The sequence below is a fragment of the Triticum dicoccoides genome, chromosome 6A, assembly GCF_002162155.2.
Source record: "Triticum dicoccoides isolate Atlit2015 ecotype Zavitan chromosome 6A, WEW_v2.0, whole genome shotgun sequence".
In the NCBI taxonomy this organism is placed as follows: Eukaryota; Viridiplantae; Streptophyta; class Magnoliopsida; order Poales; family Poaceae; genus Triticum; species Triticum dicoccoides.
Window position 1 is genome coordinate 33,911,066 of NC_041390.1, and position 17,255 is coordinate 33,928,320.

General features: G+C 49.8%; 1 protein-coding gene across 1 annotated transcript; it reads right to left on the reverse strand.

Annotated features, from left to right (window-relative positions):
- Positions 1–6,534: 6,534 nt before the first annotated feature.
- On the reverse strand, positions 6,535–12,787 carry LOC119314550. The gene is made up of 2 exons (XM_037589257.1): positions 12,018–12,787; positions 6,535–7,607 (listed from the first exon to the last, which is right to left on the reverse strand). Exons 1-2 carry the CDS (start codon positions 12,525–12,527, stop codon positions 6,726–6,728), a joined length of 1,392 nt encoding a protein of 463 aa, XP_037445154.1. The 5' UTR covers positions 12,528–12,787; the 3' UTR covers positions 6,535–6,725.
- Positions 12,788–17,255: the final 4,468 nt, after the last annotated feature.

A 17,255-nucleotide genomic window follows, 5' to 3' on the forward strand; every position in this document is an offset into this window, starting at 1 on the left:
GATCTACTTCAAACGGGAGCTAACGGGAACAAAACAAGCTCACCTCACGGTTTTGCTTGCTCTTATCGCGCCGGTCGCGCTTTCCTCGCACGAGGATACAGTGACTTGGTCTCTCACCCCATCCGGCGAGTTTTCCGTCAAGTCGTTGTACCGGAAACTCTGCCAGGGCCAGTCCTCCCAAGTGCCGAAAGGCTTATGGAATGTGTGACTGCCGCTTAAAATTAAGGTGTTTTTTGGCAACTGTTTCGTAACAGATTGCCCACCTCGACCAATGTTGCTAAACGCAATGGCCCGTCGTCCGGTCTTTGTGCAATTTGCAATGTCTCGGAAGACGCGAACCACGTGTTTTTTCGCTGTCCGTTAGCTCATTTTGCTTGGAGTGCGGTTCGCACCACAGCCAACACCACATGGAACCCGGGCTCGACCGCCGATCTCGTGGCCATTGTAGACTCGGTTCATGGTGGCAACAAACGCGTTCTTTGGAGCTGTGTGGGCGCGCTGGCCTGGGCCCTCTGGCTCACGAGGAACAAACTTGCGATCGAGGGAATCTTCCCATCCCACCCTGCTAATACTAAGAATACTAGGCCCGTAAGGGATTCATTTTTCTGGTTTTTTTGAACTTTTTTTTACCACGGTTGTTGGGGCGACGCATGTCCAGCAGTTTTCCTGGGTGCGGTAAAAAAAATCTTGGTTGGATGGTTTTAGCACGTTTGATTTGATGTGGTGATTGCCAAAGTCACATGACCTTGTCTATTGACGTGTGTGTAGGAGATTCTACCGGAGAGTTCCTCTATATTTTTTAACTTGTCTTTTAATACTACGTGGCAGTTGCCGATTTAGACGGGTGGATGGAGGTGTCTAGAGCTGTCTCTCTGGACCTCTCGAGAGGCATTCCATCAAAATTGCTTCGTCGCTGTAGATGAGTATAAAATGACCCCGTTCATCTCCCAGATCGCGTCTCCCACAACCATCCTTCCTGTTCTCTGCCAGGCCCGACTGCCGACATCCAAATCCTCTTGGAGCGACGGCTTCGCATCTTCCCTCCCCGGGCCGAGGTGGTGGCGCACATAGCCATCGCACCTCCTTCCGCTTCAGCTACACCACCCCCTCTTCACATACACCCTGTCCTAGCCGGCTGCACAAGGGAGGCGGCCGGGTACCTCCTAGAGGAAGACGAGGCGGGCGACCACCGGGACAGCCAAGAGCCAACCCACGGTGGTGGATGGCGAAGAGGTGGCGATGGGAGGGGTGTTTGTGGTGGTCGGTCGCGGACGGCATGGTCATGGAAGGGCGACTGGGCAGAGGAGCGGCGGTGGGGCTCGCGGGGAGGACACGACCGCGTCAAGTTGGTGCTCGCCAGCATCCTCACGGATGGGTTGCTGTCCCATCCATCGCCACACAAGAGCTGTCCACTGCGCCCGTGAAGCCAAGACTGAGAGTGTGCAGCGCCGTCCTCGGCACATCCCGGCGACCGCTGCCCCCGCAAGCTGCATCACCGCCACGCATCCCCCGTGCCCCGGGTGACAATGTTTCACCTGATGTTTCTCCCCACGGCAGCGCAGAAGGGAACCGACGCGTCGTCTGCCAGTACGGGCGAGCGAGAGGATGATGCTGACGGATCTGCTCTCTTTTTTTCCGGCGTTGCTCTCAGTTTGGTCCTAGGCGGTGCCCTTCCGCCTTCCTCGACAAGCCTGCAGCGCCAGCTTCCAACTTGGCGGCGGCGGTGGACGAGCCCACGGCCTGCTGTCCTCCGAAGGCGAGCCAACAGCGAGCTGCTGCAGTGTTTCGCCCCTCCTTTCCCCACGAGCTCTCGACTCCTCCTCTGTCACTCACGCGGCAAGCAGCGAGCTAGCAACTCTCAGGCGGTAGCTCTCCAGTTGGTCGTCACTTTGTTGGCAGCAGCAACACCACTAAGGTATGCTCCTCTTTTTGTTCTTTTTCACATCCACTCTTCAGATCTATATAACTACACACACCATAATTATTACTCCCTCCGTCCGGAAATACTTGTCTTCAAAATGAATAAAAGGAGATGTATCTAGATGTATTTTAGTTCTAGATACATCTTTTTTTATTCATTTTGATGACAAGTATTCTCGGACGGAGGGAGTACTAGCTTAGATGATAGTTTGTATTATCTAGACTTCTATTTTTACTGATGTAAGGAAAAAAACATGTGGGAGGTTTTTTTGCTCTTCGTATTGATATGTCATTGTAGAAAGGTTTTGTTAGATGAACTGTCATTGCTTACAAGTTCAGATCAGAAGGTGGGTGCATATAGTACAGAAAATTGTATACCTAACTGATTATTAGTCTAAACGGAAGGTTTACCAGGTATGTGTGCAAGTCTGTGGGGAGGACATGGATTTTGAGATCCAGCTCCTGCCCGTATGTGCAAGAAATTCATGACCTACATCTCTAATATAGCATGTTAAATCATTTTTATTCTTGATCTATCTATTACGTTGTGTTTCATTTCCTGGTAGGATTCTGTTTTAATTTCACATGCTGTTCAAACACATAAGCACTTGATGTGCATTACTGACGCACTGAGGAAATGCTACAGCTTGATGTCTACGTACATTTGGAACTTTAGTTCTGATGAGATGTGTCTTGTGGAGTATATTGGCTTCCAGTACAACTGAGCATGATTTATTGGCAATATACTGCTGCACTACATTACTCCCGAGTCAGGCATAACATTTTGGGCATAACTTTACGTGCAGTGCAATTTGGCAAAAAAGATGAGAAATTCCTTCTTATTCCAGAACCACTTCAATTTCCCCCGTACCTATTTCCCCATTTGATCTTTGTAGGAGATATTGGCACAATGACTTTATGTTTTTAGCAGTATTGTTTGTATTTTCTTTTGCAAGAAATGCTTTAGGAATTGGACTGTAGAAGTTTGGTCTCTTGAGCTCATAAGATCTGTTCTTACTAACATAGCTGCTTACAAACGTACCGGTCATTAATTACCAATTGATCGTTGCATAATCTGACTGCTTTCTCTCCTATGGATCATGCTTACAGTTGAGTATCCACTGATTCCTAAATGCTTGAACTAGCTATACATCTCCTTTTGTAAATCATTCTAGCTCCTGATTACCAACTAGGCAAATTTTAAGATGCTCCCTCATACCCCAGCTTTTTACATGTCAGGTAAGAAGGTAAGAGTTAATCAGACCACCAATTAATGAGATCAACGGCTCAGATCTATTATATGCTCTTACCTCTCATGTGAAAAAAAGGAGATAAGGGGGAGCATGTTAAAACTGCTCAACTACCAACTAACAGCTGCATAACAGGACTTCGCTTTCTCCCTTGTTAATCATGCTTCCAATTCAGTGCCTACTAATTCACATTGTCTAATATGCATGTACCATTTTTTGTTTATAATAATCATGCTCTGGTTAAATAGTAACAGAGCATAGACCAACATTTCCTACAAGATTCTCCAAACAAAATATATATTAGAGAGCTACTTAGTTCCTACCTTTTCAATACCAATTGCTGCCAGTAAATAACCCAATTGTGGATATTTGGGTAACTTCAGAATTATTATTTTCTTTGCTTTCTTGCACTCAAGGAAAAAACGACCACACCCTACACAGCTTCTGGGAGCCAAGGTCGTTTTAGCTTTTTCTCATCTATATCTCAAGGTTGCTTATTATGTGGAATTTCCTACAATCTTCTCTTTTTTTTGTTCACTGCTTCATTGCTGCTCTAGCAATTAGTTTGTACAATTCCTTTTCTAAATGGAAGTACTTACAAATCTAAGTGAACTTGTGCCTTCTCCATGTCATTTATCGTATTTTATTTTGGAAGGTTGCTAATTATATACTCTATCTATTTTCTTTCCTTTTTCTTTCATACTTGATTATTTTCTTGAGGCCACAAGGGATTTTCCGTGTTTCTAAGGATCTAATGGCCTGAGATTTAAGTATAGAGTGGCATGCCATGCGTTATCAGTATAAAACTTAGGCCTTGGAACTTCCCATTTCTAGCATCATTGCTATCTTACATATAGCTGACAATTTTTATCATGAGATTTTCCTTGGTCCTTAGATAGTGTGGTTTGGTCACATGAATTTCTATAGATTTCAATCCTGATATTAAAACAACTCAAATGTTTGCATACATCCTGCTGATCGGACATCATCCATGCTAATGAATTCTCTAAAAAGGACAGTTGATTGTTCCACGAAGCCGAGCTGTTATGGGTTTGGTGCATTGTATATCATCCCCGCTAATGAATTCTCTAAAAAGACAGTTGATTGTTCCAGGAAGCTGTGTTAAAGTTGTACATGTGGTCTTCTTGAGTGTTTCCCAGTATATATGTAGTATGAAAACTGACCGGTAGTGATTAGATAAATATGTCAGTTACTTTGAATATTGCTACTGGGGTCTTGAAACAGCCTCATTGTTGGCATCATCTTCTGTTTGTTAGCGAAGAGCAATCCTTTTTTAGCTAACCTCAGGTCTAAGAAGAGAACTAGAGCTTTGAAATTCTGTATCTAGTAGCCACTATCACCACGTACTGTAGATCACTTATGCATGTACCGCCTAGACTAGAAGCATCCTTTTCCCACCTACTGTAGATCACTTATGCATACACTCTTTTCTTATATGAACTACTTTGTCGCGAATTAAGCCTTGAGATGACTTAACAAAAATTACCAAAAAAAACAAATAACTAATTTGTCGCGAATTAAGCCTTGAGACGACTTACCAAAAATTACAAAGAAAAACAAATAACTTACCAATTCATGTGGCGCGGCGTGCCGCCGCACACTACACGCTAGTATCATCTACAAATGCAACATTTTTCTACAACAGTGAGTCTGTTGGCGAGGCGCAAGGATGCTGATAAACTTCAACATGCACAAGAACGTCTTCGTCAAGTCTACATGATGGCTAGGGAGCCACCCGCCTCTTCTTCAACTTGAAGTGGCCCTTTTGGATGGCGCACGAGCGAGCCTGCATGCTCTAAGCTCAGGCTGCGAGCCATGTAATCATCTATGCTTGCTCAGTGCTGCTTTTGGCCTGCCCGATAACTCTTCAGACTTTGCGCTTTCTTTGGCCGGAGCCTCCGTGCTCGTGTTTGTAATCTCAGATCCTGTCAGTCATGCTGCCTAGTTGTGGGCTTTATTAATTTAAAGCCGGACGCGCCCAGCGTCTTCGTTCTAAAAAAAAGTTCAAACCCAGTTAAAAAAGAAGAATACATTAACCCGGTTAATTTGCGGAAAAACGGATGAAACAATTATAGAACACTCGTAAGATAGGACATCCCGGCCAATTTGGCTACCCAAAGCACCCACACATGCACATCCCAACCTATTTGGCTACCCAAAGCATGCGCGCGCACGCGCGCACACACACACCACCGAAGAGAGGAACACAAGCAAGGTTGTGGTCACATTGTCATCGTTATCATTTCTTCCCGAGCAAACAACCCTACTCCTCTTGCCACCATCATCATTGCCATGCCACACAAGTTTACAACGCCCTCAAATGCTAGGCAGCCTCCCGCACATCCGTGTTGTGTTACACCACTAGTTTGTTTGGCTAACAACTGCTCCAAAATGATGCTTGTGTGGATGGGGCGGCATCAAAGATGTTGTCATCGTCTCATCCAGTGAGATCAAAATATGAGGTTTCCCTCATAGCGCTCGGGAGGATGAGGACGCGCCATCACGCCAACCCCTCCAAAGAGGGCGAATCAACCTGTGGTTGAGTTGGTTAGGTGGACAGTGGTATCCCCAACCCACCAGGGTTCAAATCCTGGTGCTCGCATTATTTCTGGATTTATTTCAGAATTTTCTTTGATACGCTTTCAGTGGGAGGAGACGTTCTCGTCGACGACGAGGCGCCTACGGTGACTTCGTAAATCTCAAGATGACATGCCGGCTCAGTCTCTCGGAGGTGCTCATAGGGATAGGGTGTGCGTGTGTGCGTTCATAGGGGTGAGTGTATGCGCGTGTATATGAGCGCTTGTGTCTGTACTGATGCTCAAAAAAAAACCTTCAAAGAGGTAGGAGCACCCAGGTGTTTTTTTTTTTTTTGAGACACAGCACCTAGGTGTCGCTGTCACTGGTAGTGGCAGAGCTTGGGCCAAACTGTAGGAGGGGCAAATGGGCTTGGGGTGACTTAAAACAGGCTTGGGCCAGATTTGACTGATTTCCTGACCATTTATTGAGGATTGACATGAGGAAATATCATGGGCTAGCGGGGGCGATGGCCCATGTTGGTCACCACTAAGAATATAGCCAGTGAATAGAACCTTATTTGCACCAAAATATTTCTCAAAAAAAAAAATTGCACCAAAACTCGAACGGGTGCCTTCTGTCCATAGTTGAATTTGTCTTTTTGTTGTTGTTGGCGTTATCGTTGTTGAATGTGTAAATGTAATTCATAACTGGGATTTTCACGTTGTTTTAAAAGTATTATCTTCATCAACTGAAAATTTAAAGAGTTCTGTTTTTTCACGAACTTTTGGTGTGCTTCCATGGCACATCGAGTTAGCTTCAGACTTCAATTGAATTTTTGTGTTTTTGCTTCAAATGAAAGTATTCACATGCAAAATGCCCGCGAAATTCCCGCCGTTACAAATTACAAACAGGACTTTCGAGCTGAACTGATTCTATCTCTTGTGCATTCGTTGCCGGTCGCTATTGAATCCCTGTATATTTTGTACAAATGTTGGCCAAGGAGTAGATGAAAGAAGTCTAGGGCTGTTCGATTAGCTGCTGTTTACTGTCTCTGTCTGCGGAGGAATGAGAAGAGGAGGACGAGGACGAGTCGGAGCGGCTCGCCGGCGCGAGGCCGAGGCGGCAGATCTCGTCGGAGCTCGGCGCGTCCCAGTGTTCGGTGCGCGCCCTGAGCGCCTGCATCTCCGCCTTGCACTCCTCGAGCCCCATCCCCGCGACCCTCCGGCGCTCCGCGGCCGCCTCCTCGCCGGCGGCCTTGTCGAACACCTCCTCCCACCCGTGCTCCCACGGCCCGCTCGCGTCGCACAGCTCCAGCGTCCCGTTCCGCCACTCGGTCCAGCTCCACCCCCGGTCCAGCCGCGCCACCGCGCACTCCTCCTCCTCCTCCTCGTCCCCGGGGCCGCAGGCCACGGGGCGGCGGCACGGGCGGCACTTGGCGCCGCTGAGCGGGCCGGGGCTCCCGATCGACGCCACGGGCACGCCGAACCCCGTCGGTGGGAAGTCGTAGCGCCGGTCGCTGAGCACGCAGAAGGGCATCCGCCGCTCCCGCGGCTTCACCCCGGCCACCTCCAGCTGCGCCTTGAACGACGCCTCCGAGTTGAGGTCCCTGTACCCGGCGGCGTCGAGGCGGGGCAGCATGGAGACGCGGGACAGGGCCGCCGCCGATGCCGCCCGGCGCCCGGCGCCCAGCCGGTCGTTGAGGCCGCCGAACGAGGAGCCCTCCGGGACGACGTAGACGGCGTCGGAGCGCGGGAGGGCGTCGGCGGCGGCCAGAGGCGCCGTCCAGTAGCCGTCGACGCGGGTGCGGAGGACCCAGGCGTAGGTGAAGTTGCCCCGGGACTCGCGCTCCCGGATGAGGTCCAGGCAGCCCTCCACCAGGCCGAAGTACTGGAGCAGGCCCTGCATGCACGCATACATACATGATTAAATTAGTAATCAAGGTTGTAGATTAACATAATCATATTGGATTAAGAGAAAACTAATCAAGAGATCGAGCCCACAGCTTGGCTGGCATGCATGTGCTGCAGCATGCAACCTGCAAGATTATTAAGTAATCGTCGGTGTCACTGTAGCGCAATCAGTGTAGTGATTCGTGAAGAGCACTCCATGTGTGGCGCATATGCCTTGCTTAAGCGTTGACATGACATGACAGTGGAACACTGACTGATATCACACGCTAACCCATGTGTGTTATGCGTAACCCACTGGCTTAGGGTAAGCAGCCGTAAGGTAAGGTAAGATGCCAGTTTGGCTCTTCACGATCGACGCTACAGCGGAGTACGTGTAGGAAATGCTTGTTCCTTGTGCAAGAACTATTTTGATTAGGTCAAGGATAACCATGATCGCTAATAACAATCTTTGCATCATCAGTGAGTTGTACATGCATGTTGGGCAGATGGGCAGCGAGATTAAGTAGTGCCACTCGCCTATTTGTCGCCTTTTCTAATCTAATAAAATGTCTGGAATGCCTGGGCACACAAAGTACATTTTGTCTGCAAATGTTTGCCTTTTTCGCACAAGGCATTTGTAATCAAGCTGCTAGTAGTTGCTGTTTTGCTCTTGCATCCAAATTAAACAAGTATAGAACTCAATCAATGACGCTATCCAACAAAGGAGGCCTTTTTTATAATACTAAAAAAGATAGTGCAGAAAGGAGGCCTTTTGAGTTTCGAGGATACACGCATGCATGGAAAAGGAGCGAGCGCGTGCAACGTAAAAAGATGGATGAAATGAAGAGGAGCCCATACACATATCAACTTTACTTTGGTTTTGTGAAGGTAGGCAGGCTTTTTTGGACCGAAAGCGCCGTGGGTATACATCATGCATTAGTGTGCATTATGCTAATATATTTCCTCGGAATTAAGCCATTGTTGGACTTGGGAGTCGCCCATGCACCCATGGCATGCATGCACGTCGTTGTTGAGCACACCACGTCCTACCCACGATGATGATAGAACACGTATACACGTACGTGCTGCTAGCCACGACCGACCGAATCGATTTGTGCCTCTGCTGCCATGCAAGTATACAAGTACTATGTACGTACGTACTAGGTTGCTCCTTTTTGTAAAAGAGAACCATGCGTACGTACTACACCTACTTACTACAACTAGCTGGGTCGTTTGCTGACAAGTCGCCGCCGCCTGTATATTTATATATGCATACGCGCGTACGTGTCGCTTCGCCAAGCTAAAGAAAACATATACTCCCTCCGATCCTTTTTAGTTTGCATATAAGACTTGACTGAAGTCAAACCTTATAAAATTTGATCAACTTTATTAAAAAAAAATCAACATCCACAATCTGAAATCAATATCAATAGATGTGTCATGACTTAAAGTTTCATATTGTATAACTTTAGCATGGCAGATGTTGATATTTTTTTATATAAATACGGTCAAATTTCGTGAAGTTTGATTTCAGAAAATTCTAATATACAGAATAAAAAGGACCGGAGTAAGTACATCTACAGCTATTGATCGGATTGACTTTTGACTCGCCGGCGTGGGGCGCGCGGTGAACCCGCAAGAAACCCGGCGGGTCGCGCGCCGCCGTGCTACGTGAACGTGACAGGTCGCACACACTTGGTTAAAAAAGCCAAACGCGGCACCGTCCGGGCCCGTGAGTGGGCGCCGAACATTGCCACTTGGACGAGTACGTGTTTGGTGCGGCCGCGTTGACGCGGCTCCGTCCGTCCGTCCAAACCATACATCCATCCATGGACCGATCGGCCTCTACCACTTGGTCTCATGCGTCGACGGCAAACAAGTATTCCAAAACCACACCCTTCAAAAAATATGTCACGGTTGCGAATCAACCTGTGGTTGAGTTGGTTAGGTGGACAGTGGTATCCCCAACCCATCAGGGTTCAAATCCTGGTGCTCGCAGTATTCCTGGATTTATTTCAGGTTTTTCGGTGATGCGCTTTCAGTGGGAGGAGACGTTTCCGTCGACGACGAGGCGCCTACGGTGACTTCATAAATCTCAAGATGATATGTCGGCTCAGTCTCTCGGAGGTGCTCATAGGGGTAGGGTGTGCGTGCGTGCGTTCATACAGGTGAGTGTATGCGCGTGCATATGAGCGCTTGTGTCTGTACTGATGCTAAAAAAAAATATGTCACGGTCGGCTTTGAAAAGCAGACAGTGAAACCGAAAATGAAACACACGCCGAACCAAACCGGTCTCTCTTTTCGATCCTTGCCGCCGTCCGGCATCTTATCGGTGTCGATTGACGCCAGGCCGCGAGATCTTGGGATGGGAAGGCTCGATCCCCTTTTTCCGCGTCGCGCGATGGATCCGTCCGGGGCTTCTGCTGCGGCTCCGGCGGGCCCCTGTGCCTCCTGGCAGCGGCCTTCGCGGGTGGCAGCCGCGATAGCCCCGTCGGCGGGCGCCTGGCCTCCGGCCCGGCTGCTCCTCTCCGACGCGTCGGGGCGGGCGCGGTCCCTGGTCGGGCCGGTGGTGGACTGGCCTCTGGTGGCTCCTGTTGCGCAGCGGTGGTGGGATGCCAGATCGGCCGGATCTGGCCCGTCGGCGTCTTCTCGTCCGGCGGGGAGGTGAGGTGTGGTGGCTCTCCGGTGCTGCTGGCGCGGTGGCTTCGCGAGAGGTGGGCGGGTCAGCGAAGGTGCAGTGCGTGAAGGTGCTGGTGGTGTTGGGGTACTCCGGGCGAAAGCTTGGCTGGTCTTGCCGGCCGGCGGCGTCGGCGTCTGTGGACATCGTTTAACCTCCTTGGAGGCGTCGTTGTGGAGTCCGGCATCCCCTTACGCCCTCGGATCTTGCTCTTCAGGTAAAAGCCTAAGGCCCGGTTGGGTCGGGCGACGGCGTCGACATCGTCGCTTCCCTCTTTGGGGCGTCGCCTTGAAGAGCTTCGGATCCCGGTTGCATGCTTCATGGGCTGGACGCTCGCGGCATTGTGGTCGACAGGTGCCCGTCTGGCAATGCGGATGTTGCGCGGCTTCTTGTTTGTGGCAACGATGGCGGCTTCGGGCGGAGTCAGGTTTGCTGATGGTTCTTGGTAGTCGGTCTCTTCCGGCGTGTTCGAGGAGTCGCCGCTCTGGCGCTGGCTCGGTGCAAGCCCAACGCTCTTCTCCTGCAATGTTTGTCGACAGAGTCGGAGCTGCCTGGTCGCCGGCGCGTGTGGTTGACTGTTTGGCATCGGCCGGCGCAAGCCTCGACGCTTCCCCTCAGTGGCGTGTGTGCGTTCTTGTGTGGGTTGTCAGGTCGCCCTGTGTGCCTTGTTTCCGCGGGCCAGTTGTGACGGTTTTTGTCCGGTTTTCCGTTTATTAATCGGGCAATTCTCTTCGAGCTTATTTAATGAATCGGATCCTAAAAGACCACGTTTCAAGAAAAAAAATTGACAATTCCTCCTTCCGCGCTACGTACCACATAGAATTTCTGTGTGCCCACGTAGAGCATGAGCATCCGTCGGCATCGATGGTTTGCATGCATGGACCGCAAGCGAAACCCCATTTTCCGAGAATATTATCTGAATTTTTGAAAGAAAATTGATACTATTTGAAAAAAGTGTCAGTGCTAGATTAATCAGTACGGGTCTTGTGGGGCCATGGCGTCAGTTTTTCCGGCGGGTGGGCGGGCAGGGAAAGCCGGCGTGGCCCCGCGAACTTTTTAGGTCCGACCCGACCCACCGGGTTTCAGTTTCAGTTACGACGTGAACGCGCGCGCGGACGCCTGCTGGTTTCGATATTTTAAGCAGGGAGGTTAGATGGGATCACGGGATGGGGACGCTAATCTCTCTCGCCTTCTCTCTTCCGTCTGAAGCAATCTATTCCTACATTTATATCAGATCAGACCAGAGGGATCGTGTCAGGTTTGGCAGTTGCCATTTTCCTAGTACGATCGTGTCGATACCGCGCTTGGACCGAAAAGGAGACTTTTGAAACCGCCGCGGCCCCCCTCTGCCTCAACCGAATTATTATTCTGAGAGAGAAAGAGAGAAGGAAGTAACCGTCTCAATTACGATTCCCGGCCGAATTAGGCAGCAGTTACTACTACTCTAGTTAATCGTCTCCGTCTCACCGATGGGACGCGCGCATGATCATCGACAAGTTCGAGGTCGATCGATCGATCCAATCTGGCGCGTGGCACGCGAGGTTGCGGCCAAAACCCAGCTGATAGTTTTCTCCTTCGTTTGATTGAAAAGTAAGCAACTAAGGAGATTCTCTGGTTAGATAGATAGATGCAATGCGCGGCAAGCGAGCGAGAGCGATCGGTCGAGGATAGTTTCGAGGTTGAGGAGCATGGAAGCAAGCGGTGAGACAAGCGAGGTATAGTAGCTAGTAGGATGGTACGGACCTGGATGCCGTTGGGGGAGTTGGCGGCGGTGAGCACGCGGGCGCGGTCGGGGGTCTCCTCCACGGGCTCCGGCCGGAACACCCGCACGGCCGCCAGCCTCGTCGCCGTGTCCGTCTCCCTGCCGACGGCGCGCGCCAGGAGGGAGAACTTGTAGGCGTCGGCGTCGAGCGGGCTGTGCAGGAACACGTCGACCGCGCGGCCGTCGAGCGCCGGGGAGCCCAGCACGTGCCGCGCGATGGACGGGCCCGTCAGCTCGAACCGCCGCGCCCCGCCCACCAGGCACACCGCCACGCGCCCGCCGCCGCGCGCCGGGGAACGGCGGTGATGGGACGCCGCCGGGGGCGCGCGCGGCGGGAAGCGCAGGGCGGGGAGCCGGAGCGCGGAGGGGAAGGAGAGCGCGGCGGCGAGGAAGAGCAGCAGCGGGGCCAGCACGAAGACGAGGCGCCGGCGCTGGGCCGCGCGCGGCGAGGGCGGGTGGTGGTGGTACTCGGCCATGCCCGCCGGCTTCATGGCTGGCGCGAAGCAGCTCGAGCGGCTACCGTACGTACCGATGGAGCTAGAAGATCATGGCGGGCGGGGAGGGTGGTGGTGGGTGGCGCGTGCTGCTGGTGCGTTGGTGGAGGGTCTCGTCTCGGCTGGTCGCGAGATCGGAAGCCGCGCGCGGGCGGGGGCGGGGGCGGGAGGATGGAGGATGGCGTGAGCGAACTCCTTCGATCGAGCGAGCGAGGCGAGGGGTCGTGGGTCACGGCGGTTTGGTGCTTGGCTTCGGCGCCCGCACTACATATTGCCCCTCTCCTGGCCGGACTCACGCGCAAGGCGCAACTTCCTCTCCTGCCACGTTTCTGTCCCAAATATTTATGTCAGGCATATGAAGAAAAAGTCGATTTTCCAGCCGCTGGATTGAAATCCAACGGCTGGCCTGGCCTTCTTCTCCTTTCTCTCCCTCGGGCTTCCTCCTCAAATGCCCCCACCTACTACCCGCCGGCCAGGCCGCCTGCTGCCGCCACCGGCGCTCCCGTCTCTGCCTCGGCAAGTTGTACATACTCCCGTTACAAAATATAAGTGTCGTGACTTTAATTCAAATGTGAACTAAAGTCATGACACATATATTGGGATGGAGGGAGTAGCAAACATGGATTTAAGTTACAAGCATTGCGAGTGTTTGTTTTTGGTAAGGATGTCTAATATATATGGCTCTTTCATTGAAGAGGTAAGACATGTTTGATTTTCAAAAATGCTAAAAATATGATGTCAAATTTTTGAGCAAGAAAAATCAAACGTTTTTATGGCAAATTAGATGTCGGGAACCTGTCAATTCCCTTAAGCGAGCATGTCAAATAATGTCATGTTCAGCCTTTTTCTCAGGATTTGCCATGCTGGCTTAAGAGAATTGTCATGCTCGTGACACATAATTTGCCATAAAAACCTGTTTAATTTTTTTCGTGAGAAAACTTTCAATCTATTCATCTTCTATCATGGCAGTACAAGGAACACTAGAAATAATAAAAATTACATCCAGATCCGTAGACCACCTAGCGACGATTACAATCACTGAAGCTAGCCGAAGGCGCGCCGCCGTCATCATCCCTCCCTCACCGGAGTCGGGCACAACTTGTTGTAGTAGACAGTCAGGAAGTCGTCGTGCTAAGGCCCCATAGGACCAGCGCACCAGAACAACAACCGTCGCTGATGAAGAATAACGTAGATCGAAAGGATCCAACCTGAAGACACACGAACATAGACGAAAGATCCGAACAAGTCCACCGAGGATAGATCCGCCGGAGACACACCTCCACACGCCCACCAACGATGCTAGACGCACCACCGGAACGGGGACTAGGCGGGGAGACCTTTATTCCATCTTCAGGGAGCCGTCGCCGTCTCGCCTTCCTGAGTAGGACACAAACCCAAACAAATCTTGAAAAAAGTCACTAACAACGGAGCTCTCCTGCCGGCCCTTGCCAGGATCCACCGCGCCCCCATGGCCCTAGGGCCACCGGCGAGAGGCACGAACCCTAGCTTTTCTTGAAAGAGGAGGTAAAAAAACCTGTTTAATTTGTCTTGTTTAAAATCTGACATCAGATTTGTAGTGGGGTCTATGATTTTCTCTCACTTGTACGTAAGCCAACCGAAATTCGGTTAGCACGTTTGCACAACCCATGATAAATAAGCTCACTTTTCCACGTTAACAACACAGTAAGGAGAGGGTTTTTTTTTTTTGCGAGGAACAGTAAGGTGAGGTTACAAGCCACTCTGATCTCTTCCCATCTCGAAGTAACCAGATTGATTCCCAATCCTTTTTTTTATTTCAGGACCTGATTATCCTGGGTAAAATTTATGAATTCCAACTTTGATCAGAACTTTCGAGCGGTAACCACAAATCCGGACCCGGGTAAAAATGGCCTATTTCACAACCAAAACCTTGATGTAAGCTTACTCTTAAGCATGCCTCCATATTATAATTAAGCAAATTCGGACCCGGGTACTTGAAAAAATTTAGTCAAGCATTCGAAAATATTAAATGTGTATAAACAAATGTTGACATGTATTTAAAAAGGATGGAATTTTTTTATCATGTATATAAAAATGTTAATCAAGCATTTTAAAAAATGTTGAACAAGTATGTGAAAAATGGTAATCAAGTATTTGAAAAATCATGAATGTGTTTAGCAAAAAAAGTTGACCATGTGTTAAAAAAATTAATCTTGTATTTTTAAAATTTTAATCAAGCATTTGAAAAATGTGTATAGAAAAATATTGACCATGTGTTAGAAAATGTTAATGTTGTATCTGAAAAATGTTAATGAAGATTTGAAAAAGGTTAATGTGTTTATAGAAAAAAAGTTGACCATGTATTCAAAAATAATTAATCTTGCATTTTAAATAAGTTAATCAGGCATTTAATTTTTTTGAAATGTGTACAGAAAAAATGTTGACCATGTATTAGAAAATGTTAATGTTCTATCTGATTTCATGCAAACACAACTGGATTTCATGCAAATATGACTGGATTTCATACAAACATGACGGATTTCATACAAACCGAACGCAAGTGGTTACGTTTTGGAAATATTTTAACTAAAAAGTTAAAACTATGTGCACGTACGGTCACGCGAAGCTCCACTCCTACGACACAGATACAATACACTAGTCTATGGCCGCCCGTGGCGGATCCCTTCATCACCGGACTGCCGGGAGTCCCAGAGGCATTCTTCCGCTGTATCTTCCCTATGTCCGGCTGCGCCACTCATCAGAGTGTGGCGAAGAGGGTGCTTCAGCCGAAGGGGAAGGGTACTTCCGTGGATGCCCAGACCAGGGTGGTCTAAGATAAAGAAGAAACCGGGCACGTCACCGGCTATACAAGCCGGCGATGCGCCGGTGGTGGCCTTCCTAAGACCCAAGCGGCTGCAGCCTCCCGTGTTCTACTTTTGTTCGAAGTTGCTAGGGGGCGTGGATGCGGATGCGCTAGCCACCGACTCGTCGATCTCCTCTGTGCACCCACCTTCTTTCTTCCTCTGCATGGCGCGGCTACGCGCGCATCGATGGCTGATGGTGCGGTCGTACACACTGGAGGGGCCGTAAGACGTGGCGTCATCCATGCCCGTGTTGTTGTGCTCCCCTTCGTGCCGGCCTGGAGCAACTCGCCACTCCTCCGCGAGCTGGCTTGGAGCGGCGAGTTGCTGAACCACAGGCCCGATTGGGGCGCGGCAACTTGCTCCATCGGCCTAGGGGAGGGAGTGATACGTCTCCGTCGTATCTACTTTTCCAAACACTTTTGCCCTTGGTTTGGACTCTAACTTGTATGATTTGAATGGAACTAACCCGGACTGACGCTGTTTTCAGCAGAATTGTCATGATGTTGTTTTATGTGCAGAAAACAAAAGTTCTCGGAATGACCTGAAACTCTACGGAATATCTTACAATAAATAATAAAAAATTCTCGCCAAAGATGAAGACCAGGGGGGCCCATACCCTTCTCACGAGGGTGGGGGCGCCCCCCTACCTCGTGGGCCCCCTGGAGACCTCCCGACTCCAACTCCAACTCTATATAACTACTTTCGGGGAGGAAAAATAAGAGAGAAGAAATCATTGCGTTTTACGATACGGAGCCGCCGCCAAGCCCTAAAACCTCTCGGGAGGGCTGATCTGGAGTCCGTTCGGGGCTCCGGAGAGGGGGATTCATCGCCGTCGTCATCATCAACCATCCTCCATCACCAATTTCATGATGCTCACCACCGTGCGTGAGTAATTCCATCGTAGGCTTGCTGGACGGTGATGGGTTGGATGAGAATTATCATGTAATCGAGTTAGTTTTGTTAGGGTTTGATCCCTAATATCCACTATGTTCTGAGATTGATGTTGCTATGACTTTGCTATGCTTAATGCTTGTCACTAGGGCCCGAGTGCCATGATTTCAGATCTGAACCTATTATGTTTTCATCAATATATGAGAGTTCTTGATCCTATCTTGCAAGTCTATAGTCACCTATTATGTTTCATGATCTGTTAACCCCAAAGTGACAATAATCGGGATACTTATCGGTGATGACCGTAGTTTGAGGAGTTCATGTATTCACTATGTGCTAATGCTTTGTTCCGGTTCTCTATTAAAAGGAGGTCTTAATATCCCTTAGTTTGCATTAGGACCCCGCTGCCACGGGAGGGTAGGACAAAAGATGTCATGCAAGTTCTTTTCCATAAGCATGTATGACTATATTCGGAACACATGCCTACATTACATTGACGAATTGGAGCTAGTTCTGTGTCACCCTATGTTATGACTGTTGGGGAACGTAGCAGAATTTTAAAATTTTCTACGCATCACCAAGATCAATCTATGGAGTCATCTAGAAACAAGGGAGAGGGGAGTGCATCTACATACCCTTGTAGATCGCGAGCGGAAGCGTTCAAGAGAACGGGGTTGATGGAGTCGTACTCGTCGTGATCCAAATCACCAATGACCGAGCGCCGAACGGACGGCACCTCCGCATTCAACACATGTACGGTTGGGGAAGATGTCTCCTCCTTCTTGATCTGGCAAGGGGAAGGAGAGGTTGATGGAGCTCCAGCAGCACAACGGCGTGGTGGTGGAAGCAGCGGTGATCTCGGCAGGGCTTCGCCAAGCTCCAACGAGAGGGAGAGGTGTTACGAGGGGAGAGGGAGGCGCCAGGGACTTGGTTGCGGCTGCCCTCCCTCCCCTCCACTATATATAGGGCCCCTAGGGGGGCGCCGACCCTA